Source organism: Panthera uncia, chromosome B1 (assembly GCF_023721935.1).
Source record: "Panthera uncia isolate 11264 chromosome B1, Puncia_PCG_1.0, whole genome shotgun sequence".
Taxonomy (NCBI): Eukaryota; Metazoa; Chordata; class Mammalia; order Carnivora; family Felidae; genus Panthera; species Panthera uncia.
The window spans coordinates 129,010,630-129,021,613 of record NC_064811.1 but is presented as its reverse complement, the minus strand read 5'-3'; the positions used below and the strand labels follow the sequence as shown (position 1 = coordinate 129,021,613).

General features: G+C 48.8%; 1 protein-coding gene across 1 annotated transcript; it reads left to right on the top strand.

Moving 5' to 3' along the window:
- The first annotated feature begins 3,061 nt into the window (after window positions 1-3,061).
- Window positions 3,062-9,490, top strand: LOC125923765 (protocadherin-23-like). Its single transcript, XM_049632315.1, has one exon. The coding sequence runs from the start codon at window positions 3,926-3,928 to the stop codon at window positions 6,011-6,013; it is 2,088 nt and encodes a 695-aa protein (XP_049488272.1). The 5' UTR covers window positions 3,062-3,925; the 3' UTR covers window positions 6,014-9,490.
- Window positions 9,491-10,984: the final 1,494 nt, after the last annotated feature.

The following is a 10,984-nucleotide window of genomic DNA, read 5'->3' as shown; positions in this document are numbered from 1 at the left end:
CACACAAACAGGGGCAAGAAATATAATGTTTGCTGATGCCTTCTGTGTGCTAGCCCATACATTGGCTCACTTAGTACTCATAACATCCTGTAAATGAGATAGTATAACCCTCAACTCAGAGAGCAGGAAACTAACAAGAGACCTAACAAGGTTGAAATAATTTGCCTACAATTATAGAGCAGAACCAGGGTCGCCCAGCTTCAAAACCCAACTCTTGCCAGTTATACCATGATGCTTCTCTCCAGAGAGTCAGACCTTGACCTATTTCTTGCAGGCTATTGGTTTCTGTGCTAGAATAAAGTTACTTTTTTTTTTTTGCCTATTTGAGAAATGCTTCCCCTCCCCCCCGCCAACCAAATTGAATTCTCAATCTAGAACGCTGCCCAGGGCATTCAATGAAGCGTATGGTGAAGCGGGCAGGAGACCTTGAACTGCATATGCTTGAATTATAAAGCCTAAAAACTAATGGGGAAATAGATGTTTGAAGTTTCTGAATTTTCATTTGTTTCTAAACCAAACCACTGTTTACAAAGAATGTCAGTGAAAGATGTAGAATGACTAGCTGCTTTTCCTTTATTTTTAGACTTAAGTAAATATTTGGTAACGATACACTTTGCAAAATAAGTTGAAGTTCAAAAATTAGTTCAAGAAGCCCCATGGAATGATTAAAAGGAGTAAGTTGTGAAGATAGGATTCATCACAATAAAGGATTTCATGATCAGTTAATTCTGAACTATGGCTTCCAACACCTCCTTAAATGGACTTATCCATCCATCAGCTAAACCAACTACCCATGCAGTCCTCTAACACATGTTTAGTTAATGGAGACCCATTTCTGTGTCAGGTATTGATCTGGGTTCTGGGAGAAAGCAATGCTTAAAGTTCATGAAGAAGATTGAGGTCACAGTAAACTAATAAGCAAATTTATAAAACGAACTAATGTCAGGTAACGGTAGGTGCTGTGACTGAAACACAATATGAGGATACATGGTTTATGGTGGAGAAACTATTGAGTAGAGGGGTCAAGGGAGGATTCCAAACAGTTGACATTTGAATTAAGACCTGAATGGGAAAGAGACACATCTTCACAAAGCATAAGAATAACTCCCAGGCAGAGAAACTTTCTAACAATTCGAATGTACTGTCTTGGTCTGTTCACACTATAAGAACACTGTTCTTATATTTATTTATATTTATATTTATTTATATATATTTATGAGTCACTGGGTGACTCATAAATAGCAGAAATTTATTTCTCACTGTTCTGGAAGCTGGAAGTCTGAGATCAGAGTGTCAGCCTGGTCAGGTTCTGGGGAGGGCCCTCTTCCTGGTTGTGGACTGCTCGCTTTTATGTCCTCACAAGGCGGACGACTGAGAGCAGCAAGCTCTCTCATGACCCTCATAACATTACTCCCATGACCTCATCTAATCCTAGTCTCCTCCCAAAGACCCCACCTCCTAATATCGTCACATTGGGTGGTAGGACTATAACATAAGAATTTTGAGGGAGACACAAACATTCAGTCTGTAACAAATACCCAGATTAGAAAAAAAAAAAGCAGTACAAGTGGATCCGGAGTGGAGGTATGAGATGAGGTGGGAAAGGTGAGAAGGGCCATGTTAGTTTTGTACAGTTGGAAGGAGTCTCGATTATAATCCAAGTATAATGGAAATATATTGGCAGGTTCTAAGCAGGGGGAGACACGATTTGAACTAGCTTTAAAAACAACAATCCAGGTGCCTGGGTGGCTCAGTCAGTTAAACATCCGACTCTTGATTTCTGTTCAGGTAATGACCTCACAGTTGGAAAGTTCCAGCTCCTTATCAGGCTCTGCACTGACAGTGTAAAGCCTGTGGGGGTGAAGCCTGCGGGGATTCTCTCTCCTCTCTCTCTGTCCCCCCCTCTCTCTGTCTCTCAAAAATAAATAAACATTTTAAAAAAAACCTGTAAACAAACAAAACAAAACAAACCAATCCAGAGGCATGGCTGAGAGTTACTTATGGGGGGCAAGAGTGGAGGCCAGGGAACCAGTTCAAGACTGCAAAGGTTGAGGTGAGAGAAAACTAAAGACTCATAACCAGTCTCCTTACTGGTAAGGGGACTTCACTGGTGAAAGGCAGCTGGATTTATTTTAATGATGTCTCTATTTACATGCAACATATCTGCTATAAAATAGTTTTATTATTATTTTGTCAGAGGTAGCGATAATGGTGTAGATTAGCAGTTATATATAACTCCATCATATATTAAAAAGGCATTTTACTGTTGCTGGCAGGAACCACCACGCAGAGCTCTTGGTTCTCCTTGAAGGAGAGTAACGGTCACTAGGAAATTAATTCTTCCCTTCGGCTTAAATGCAAAATTGCAGAAACCATTTGCTAAATACGACCAGCCATTCTCAAGAAGGCGGAGAGTCCTTCCTCAGGCATTCTTTATTAGAGGCCATTTATCAATTTCTACCTATCATTACGGATAATTGCTGCGAAACCTGCGACTGGCGATTTATTGGCATTTTTCTTGCACTCAGACGGAAGCTAGTTTGAAGTGTTATCAACAGTGGCCCTGGCTGCAAACTTCCTTGCTCAGAGGCGATGGTGAAGTGCTGGAAGGTGGTCTGGCCTGAGCTACCCCATCTTTCTGCCCATAAATCAGCATCCTAAAACATCCTGGAAGTGTTGTGATGGCGCTGAATGCATAAAAAAGTGTTCACAAGCCGAATCTATTGTCATTCTTGGTGGCAGAGGGGAGTGACAAGACGCTCGCGCGTCGCTGAGTAGTAGCGCGGCATAATAAAGCGTGCTTTTGCGCCATGTGTGCCACAGATTTCTCGGGGTTTCGCGAAGGTTTTTCCAAGTTCCGCCTTCCCCCCCTTTACAGTCATCCTGGCCCCAGCTGCGCGTCGGCCTTTGACTCCATCTGTCCTTCCGCTGGGGACGAGCCTCTCTCGCCAAATGGAGAACACAAGTTTGGCTCCCCAAAGTGATTCTAACCCCCACCCTCTGCTCAGCCTGAGCCAAGCGTCAGGCCTGCAGAAGGAACCGTCCAGGGGATGGAGGGAGGAGGGCGTGGAGGGGCTGCTCCTCTCGCCGCCCCCCACCCATCGCCACTTCGCACGCAGAGCCGGGGCAGCCGGCCGGCCTGCGCGACCCCCGCCCGCCTCCCGGTCCGAATTTCCACGTCCTTCCTCCTTCGCTCCTCTCTCTTCGGTCCCTGGCCCCGGCGAGAACGCGCTGCAGAGCGGCGACTCGCAGGTTGGAGTTTGCCCTCGTGTGCGCAGCGTCACAGGCGGGGAGGAGAAGGGAGGGGGGGCGGCGGGGGCTGGGTGGGAGCTGGAGCCGGGCGGTCCTGGGCGCCCCGAGACGCCGCGGGGAGAGGCCACCCCCGGAGCCGCCGGCACGGCTGCAGCCAGGGCCGCCTCCCCCTCCCTCCTTTCCTCCTTCGCTCGGGCTGCGCGCCCGCCCTCGGCCTCCCCGCCCTTACTCCACCCCCTTCCCCGGGCCGACCCCCATCCTCTCCTTCTGTGTGTGCGCTTTAAATAATTTCATCCTTTTTGGCAAGGGAAATAATGCACCTGACTTTACCAGGGAGAAACAACAAGCCAAGCAGAACAAGGAACAGATGTAAAAGGAATAAAAGGAGAGAGAAAAAGAGATGAGACTCATTGAAAGCAATCCAGGGTCTGAGGAGGTGGCTGCAGCGGCAGAGGCAGCTAGCGCTTCCCTGTCTGCGTGAGCGGCAGGCGGAGGACGTTTTCACCAGTTGCAGCCTGAACCTCGGGAACTCCTGGGTCTGTTGGTTTGCCAAACAAAGTCTTTTTTTTTTTTTTTTCTTTCGCCCAGACACTGAAGAGGCTCCTGGATTTTTCTGCCAGCCCTCCACAAGCTGGCAGTTACCCGGGAGCCTTCCCCAGGAGCTGGCGGAGAAATGAGCCCTTCTGGGAGGAGGATGGGCAAAGGGCACCGGCAGCGGGGGGCTCCGGCCACGAGGCGCCTTCTGATGCCAGGGAGGAGAGGGTCGCCCCGCGGGCTGCCGGGCGGCGGCGGCGGCGCCACGGGGGCTCAGCGCTTCCTGCTCGGGCTCTTCTTGCACGCGTGGCTGTGGGCGGCTTCGGGCTCATCTGCCCAGGTGTTCAACCTCAGCCTTTCTGTGGACGAAGGACTTCCTCCGGACACTCTAGTAGGAGACATCCGCGCCGGGCTGCCCGCTGCACAGCAGCAGGAGGCGGGCGGCTTCTTTCTATCCGAGGATTCCGATGACTCACCACTGTTGGACGACTTCCACGTGCATCCGGACACCGGCATCATCCGCACGGCGCGGTGCCTGGACCGCGAGCAGCGGGACCACTACAGCTTTGTGGCCGCCACGCTGCTGGGAGCCGTGGTGCAGGTGGAGATCCTGGTCAACGACGTGAACGATCACTCCCCCAGCTTTCCCCGCGACTCCCTGCAACTCGACGTTTCCGAGCTCAGCCCTCCAGGTACCGCCTTCCGCCTGCCAGGTGCCCACGACCCGGACGCCGGCCTGTTCAGCACTCAGGGCTACACCTTGGTGCAACCGTCCGCCCTTCCCGAGGACCCCGCGGGACCGTTCTTCCAGTTGCGCTACGGAACTCCCGGGTCACCGCCGTCGCCACCGTCGTCGTCGCCCCTGGAGCCCCTGGACCTGGTGCTGCTGCGGCGTTTGGACCGGGAGGCGGTGGCTGCGCACGAGTTGCAGATCGAGGCATGGGACGGCGGCCGCCCGCGGCGCACGGGCCACCTGCGTGTGGAGCTGCGCGTGCTGGATGAGAACGACAACCCCCCGGTCTTCGAGCAGAGCGAGTACCGCGCCGCCGTGCGGGAGGACGCTCGGCCGGGAGCCGAGGTCTGTCGCGTTCGCGCCACCGACCGTGACCTGGGGCCCAATGGCCACGTGTACTACAGCATCCGCGCCCGGCAGGCGCTCGGGCCACTGGGCGATGCGGCCTACTTCGCCGTGGAGGAGCTGAGCGGCGTGGTGCGGGTGCAGAGGCCGCTGGACCGCGAGGCACAGGCCTGGCACCAGCTGGTGGTAGAGGCCCGCGACGGAGGGGCCGAGCCCGAGGTCGCCACTGTGCGCGTGTCCATCGCGGTGCTGGACGTGAATGACAACCCGCCCGCCATTCACCTGCTCTTCCTTACCGAGGGTGGGGCGGCGCGCGTTTCCGAGGGCGCGGCCCTCGGCGACTACGTGGCTCGAGTCTCCGTGTCCGACGCGGACGGGGATCCCGAGCAGGAAGAGGAGGCCATCTGGGAACCCGGCGTGGGCCTCGGAAGCGGAAGCATCTCGTTGTCCTTGGAGGGCGGAGATGGAGCCTTCGCGCTGCGCTCTGGTGGCTCCCCGGGGGTATTTTTCCTTTGCGTCGAGGGGCCCCTGGACCGTGAGAGCCGCGACCTGTATGATTTGCGACTGGTGGCCACGGATGCGGGCTCCCCGCCGCTGAGCACCGAGGAAACGCTGCTGCTCCGGGTCGCCGACCTCAACGACCAGCCGCCTGTCTTCAGCCGGGAGCATTACTTGGCCTCGGTGTCAGAGGCCGCGGCCCCCGGCACCGCGGTGGTGTGGGTCAGCGCCTCTGATGCGGACGAGGCTGGCACCGACCACGCCCGGCTGCGCTACGCACTGGTCCACCTTCCCGTTCACTGCAACCCAGAAGGTGTGTGGCCTGCAGCGGAGTGCGGACCGTCCTTCACTATTGATCCTGAAAGCGGCGTGATCAGCACCATCCGGAGTCTGGACCGAGAGGTCCAGGAGGCAGTAGAGTTGAGAGTGGTAGCCCAGGACCTCGGAGAACCCCCACTCTCTGCCACCTGCCTGGTGAGCATCACCGTGGACGATGTGAATGACAACGAGCCCATCTTCAGGAGGCAGGTGTACAACGTCACCCTTGCGGAGCATGCCCCAGTTGGACACTGCTTTTTGCAGGTGAGTGCATCATGCTTCTGGATCAACCTCTGGATTCCAGGAAGGCCTGGGAAGGGAGGTCAAGATTAAGTCTATCCAGGGAAGGAACATTGTGACGTAGGTGGTTGTATCCTGGCTCCAAAGCAAGGGGGCATGAACTCCAGTTCTTCTCTACAGTGAGATGAATGGCACCTTCTGGGCACCTAACTTTGCTGTCAGGGGCTTGCACTGTATGATCTCTAAGGTCCTTTCTACTTCACATATTTGGATCCTGATTTTGCTTAAAGAATCCCAGTTTCCTTTGTGCAGGATATGTGCTGCCACATGGATTTGGGAGGAACCACTCACTCCCAAACAGTATGCAAATGGCAGTGTCTCATATTTTCGAGCATCACTGTGTGGCATCTTAGGGAAATAAAGGGGTCCTCAAAAAATTTTTTCTTTTCAAATACAGTGCCTACCTTTAGACGTTGAAACTGATTGAGTAACCATTTCCAGAGTTTTCTTACACGTTTTCCTACCTTCGTTTAGAGGCTTACAAAGGCTAGTTGAGGGCAGTAAGTCATTTTTTTTTTTAAATCAGTTGTGAGTTGAGTTCCTTAAGGACTCTGAGAAATAGTGGGGCTCAGTTATAAAATAGGGACTCTATACCTTGCTTTTTGGAGATTCTGATCTCTCCTTTACCTTCAGAATGTTGTGATTTGGCCCCTTCTAGCACCATCTTTATTGCTTCAAATTTCCTTTTCCCTTCCCTTCCCTTCCCTTCCCTTCCCTTCCCTTCCCTTCCCTTCCCTTCCCTTCCCTTCCCTTCCCTTCCCTCTTCACTTCTTTCTTATTGAAGTATAGTTGACACACGTTACACTAGTTTCAGGTGAACAACAAGTGATTTGACAAACTGTATACATTATGCTATGTTCACAAGTGTAGCTACCATCTAATGCTCTACAACACTATTACAAAACCATTGACGATATTCCCTATATGGTACATTTTATCCCCAGGACGTCTACACTCAGTAGTTAGAAGCCTGTATTCCCATTCCCTTTCACCCGTTTTGCCCATCTCCCCATCCACCTCCCCTCTGGGTGGGAATTTAAATAGGTGCACCCAATGTGAACACTGTATAGAGGTTCCTCAAAAAAGTAAAAATAGAATTAACATATGATCCAGTACTGGGTAAAGTAAATGAAAACCCTAAATAGAAAAGATGTATGTACCCCTATGTTTATTGCAGCATTATTTATAATAGCCAAGATATGGAAGCAGCCTAAGTATCCATCAATAGATGAATGGATAAAGAGGATGTGTTACACACATGCGCACACACACACACACACACACACACACAGTGGAATATTATTCAGCCATAAAAAGAATGAGATCTTGACCTTTGTGACTACATGGGAGAACCTAGAAGGTATTATGCTAAGTGAAATAAGTCAGACAGAGCAAGATACCATATGATTTCATTTATATGTGGAATCTCAAAAAACAAAACAAAGAAAGCAGAAACAGACCAATTTCCAATTTCTTATCTGATTTGAGATAAACCAGATTTCTAAGATTGATTTATTTACTCCAAGATAACTTGAATAAATACATACAGCCTAGAAGGCTAACTGGTGAGTGAACCTCTAAAGCTTTATTTAGTTCTCAGGCTGGGTTATTTTAAGATCTCTATTGTTTCTTTCCTGGTTCTCAGGGGAGTAGGGCCTTAACTTTTGCAGGTTGTGTCTCAAATAATAACCTTTAGATAACCAGGATGCTACTATATTATAAAAATGAATTTCATGACTCCTTCTATTTTTTTAATCCTTTGGATCTGTGGGCGATAATAATCTCCATTTCTTTCCCTAGCATGATTGGCAGTTCTCTGAGTTGCTAGGTTATTCAAAGAAGGCTTGAGAATCAATTAATGCTTGCTGTTGAAACAGACAAATCCACAAATGTCAGTGAGTACCACAGTGAAAGTTTATCTACTTGTCAAGCAAATTTTGATACAATGCGAGTTGGCTGGTCTTCCTCCATCCAAGGTAGGGCTGGGCCTGGGAGTGAGTGACTTAGATCCCGTCCACCAATGTTCCATTGGCCAGAACTCAGCTATGTGGCCTCAGGTGTACCCCAAAGGAGGCTGACGAATGTAAAGGAGTACATGGATGCCAGCGTGCACTGATCCTTTCTGCCATGGATTTCTAAAAATGAATTCATAATAAGTGAGAGGTTGGACTTGATGATTTCTAAGATTTCTTCCATCTGGAAGACCTTGAGGATCTTGGTATGAAACAGTACAACTTGGCTGCATTTGAAGGAAAATAAGCAGGGTGGATTAATTGCGATTCTTTTGATTAAAACCTGTCTTTTCTAAAATTGTGAGATGATTCTGCCGTGAGGTGTGTTTATCCCAGTATTATGATTCAGATCTATTAGGTGAGCTGCACTTGGCTCAAGTGTAGGACTGCATCTCCAATTGCAAAAAAACACTTTTCCTGTTTGCCAAATATTGCTGTAAATAGTATTAAATCGTGCTAATTAGAATTTCTGGAAATTCCATTGATGTAGCCCCTCAACACTGCAGAAACCGTCTTACTCCCTGGGTTCTCTGGTGGCCTTTCCCCAGCAGCTGTGAGAGCGTCCTGTGTTCTGTAAGCCCCCTGCTGTCTCTGTCCCCTGCCTTCGAGGTGGGCCCCCCAAGGTGTCTTCCATCTGTTTTATATCTTTACTCTAGATCTTTTGTTGTTTTTTAAGTTTATTTGTTTATTTTGAGAGTGAGAGAGAGGGAGCACGCATGTGAGTCGTATGTGAGCGGGGAGAGGGCAGAGAGAGAGGGAGAGAGAGAATCCAGACACATTGGCAGCATGGAGCCTGATGCTGGGTTGGAACTCACGAACTATGAAATCATGACCTGAGCTGAAACCAAGAGTTGGACACTTAACCAACTGAGCCCCCCCCCCCACCCCGTGCCCTTCAATCTTTCTTTATATCACTTTATAAAAAGGAACCTTCCCAGCCACACTTTGGGTCTCATGGCCTCTTTCCTACAGGGCTTTAATTCCATTATACCAATTCTTACAACCCTGCCTTCTTTCTGTTGCTCTCCATCAGTTTTCTCCCTTTAGACTGAATAGCTGCTCAATTCTCCTTTGTCAGAATCAAACAAAAACAAAATGGAAGCAACAGGAAAAAAAAAAAAAGTTCTTTCCTATATTCCCTGTAAGGGAATAATACCGTGTCATCTATGAAACAAATCCTTGAACCTTCAGGGTGTCTTTGGAGGTCACCCCATATCACGGATCCTTGGGGTTCTTCCACTCTTATTACTGTTCCTGCTGCGACCACAGTGCTGACCATCCTCCTGTCCCCCATGTAGCCTGAATCCTTTTATAGTCTCATACCCAGATCGGAACTTTACAAAGACTTGAAGCGTGGGACAGGACGAAGGGATTTAACAGAGTACAAGAACCTGTTGCAGCCTGAGATAGGTGACCTCTGTTCCCAAAGGGTTTTCACAACCTCGCAGGCACTTGCCTGGATTCCTCATTCCTTACTCTCCACTGTCCTCTACATGTCCTTCTTAACAACCCACCTCTCAAGAGCTCCTTTCAGTATCTCTTTATGGTTAAGGCAGAGAGAGATTTCTACTCTGCAGACACTCAAGGGTTTCCTCCCCAGACTCAGTGTCTGGCCCAAGAGATTCTCTTTTCCCTCAGATTACTGTCAAAAAGACTAACTGCAAACGCCAGGCAAGACCTCCCACTTTCCACTCCATGCCAAGCACAGTGAGGTGAGCTGTGCTCCCAGCCTTTATGTCCGGCATTTATACCTGACTCACAGAAGTGAAGGCTGTTGTCTCAGGCTTCCTCAAATATCATTACTGTGTTCATTCACTAATTCATTTGTTTAATCAAACAGCAGCATTCACTGAATAAGCACAGCATTCCACAAACAAATATTTATTGAGTACCTCTTACATGCCAGGAACTGGTCTTAGTGCTGAGGATGTACCAGTGACCCAACCGGGCAGGGTCCCTGTGCTAACGGAGTGCCCAGTGGGGTGCTGTCTCCTTCCCTCCACTGCCAGTCCTCTGGAAGGAAGGACGGATGCCCCTTCCTCATGCTGAGCATTCCGTAGCCCCCTGTTCTGACTTGCCCTCCCTCATCATTGTACTAAATCCTGTCTCTCAAAAGGCAGCTGTGTTTTCTTAAAATTTATTTTTATTTTATTTTTTATTTTTTAAAATTTACATCCAAATTAGTTAGCATAGAGTGCAACAATGATTTCAGGAGTGGATTCCTTAGTGCCCCTTACCCATTTAGCCCACCCCCCCCAACCTCTCCAGTAACCCTTAGTTTGTTCTCCATATTTGTGAGTCTCTTCTGTTTTGTCCCCTTCCTTGTTTTTATATTATTTTTGTTTCCCTTCCCTTATGTTCATCTGTTTTGTCTCTTACAGTCCTCATATGAGGGAAGTTGTATGATTTTTGTCTTTCTCTGACTAATTTCACTTAGCATAATACCTTCCAGTTCCATCCACGTAGTTGCCAATGGCAAGATTTCATTCTTTTGGATTGCCGAGTAATACTCCATTGTATATATGTACCACATCTTCTTTATCTATTCGTCCATCGATGGACATTTGGGCTCTTTCCATACTTTGGCTATTGTTGATAGAGCTGCTATAAACATGGGGGTGCATGTGTCCCTTCGAAACAGCACACCTGTATCCCGTGGATAAACGAAAGGCAGCTGTGTTTTTAAATTTAAATCCAGTCAGCTTTTCTTAATCATAAAGCATTTCTGACTGTGGCCCACTTCCTCTTTCTTGAATGCCACCTCTTCTTTCATCTTACTACCTTCTTTTTGTGTCTCCCTCTAGCCAGTTCCTCCTTTTTCCTCTTGTGACACCCGACTCTGTGATGGAGGCACTTCCAGGGGTCTGACTTCCTCTCACATCTACCCGCTTCCTACGCTTTCTTCTATATATTCCCAGATCTTCTTCTTTTTTTTTTTTTTCTCTGTCTATAGGATGGAAACTTCTCTTATAAACTCACATTTAACATTTTC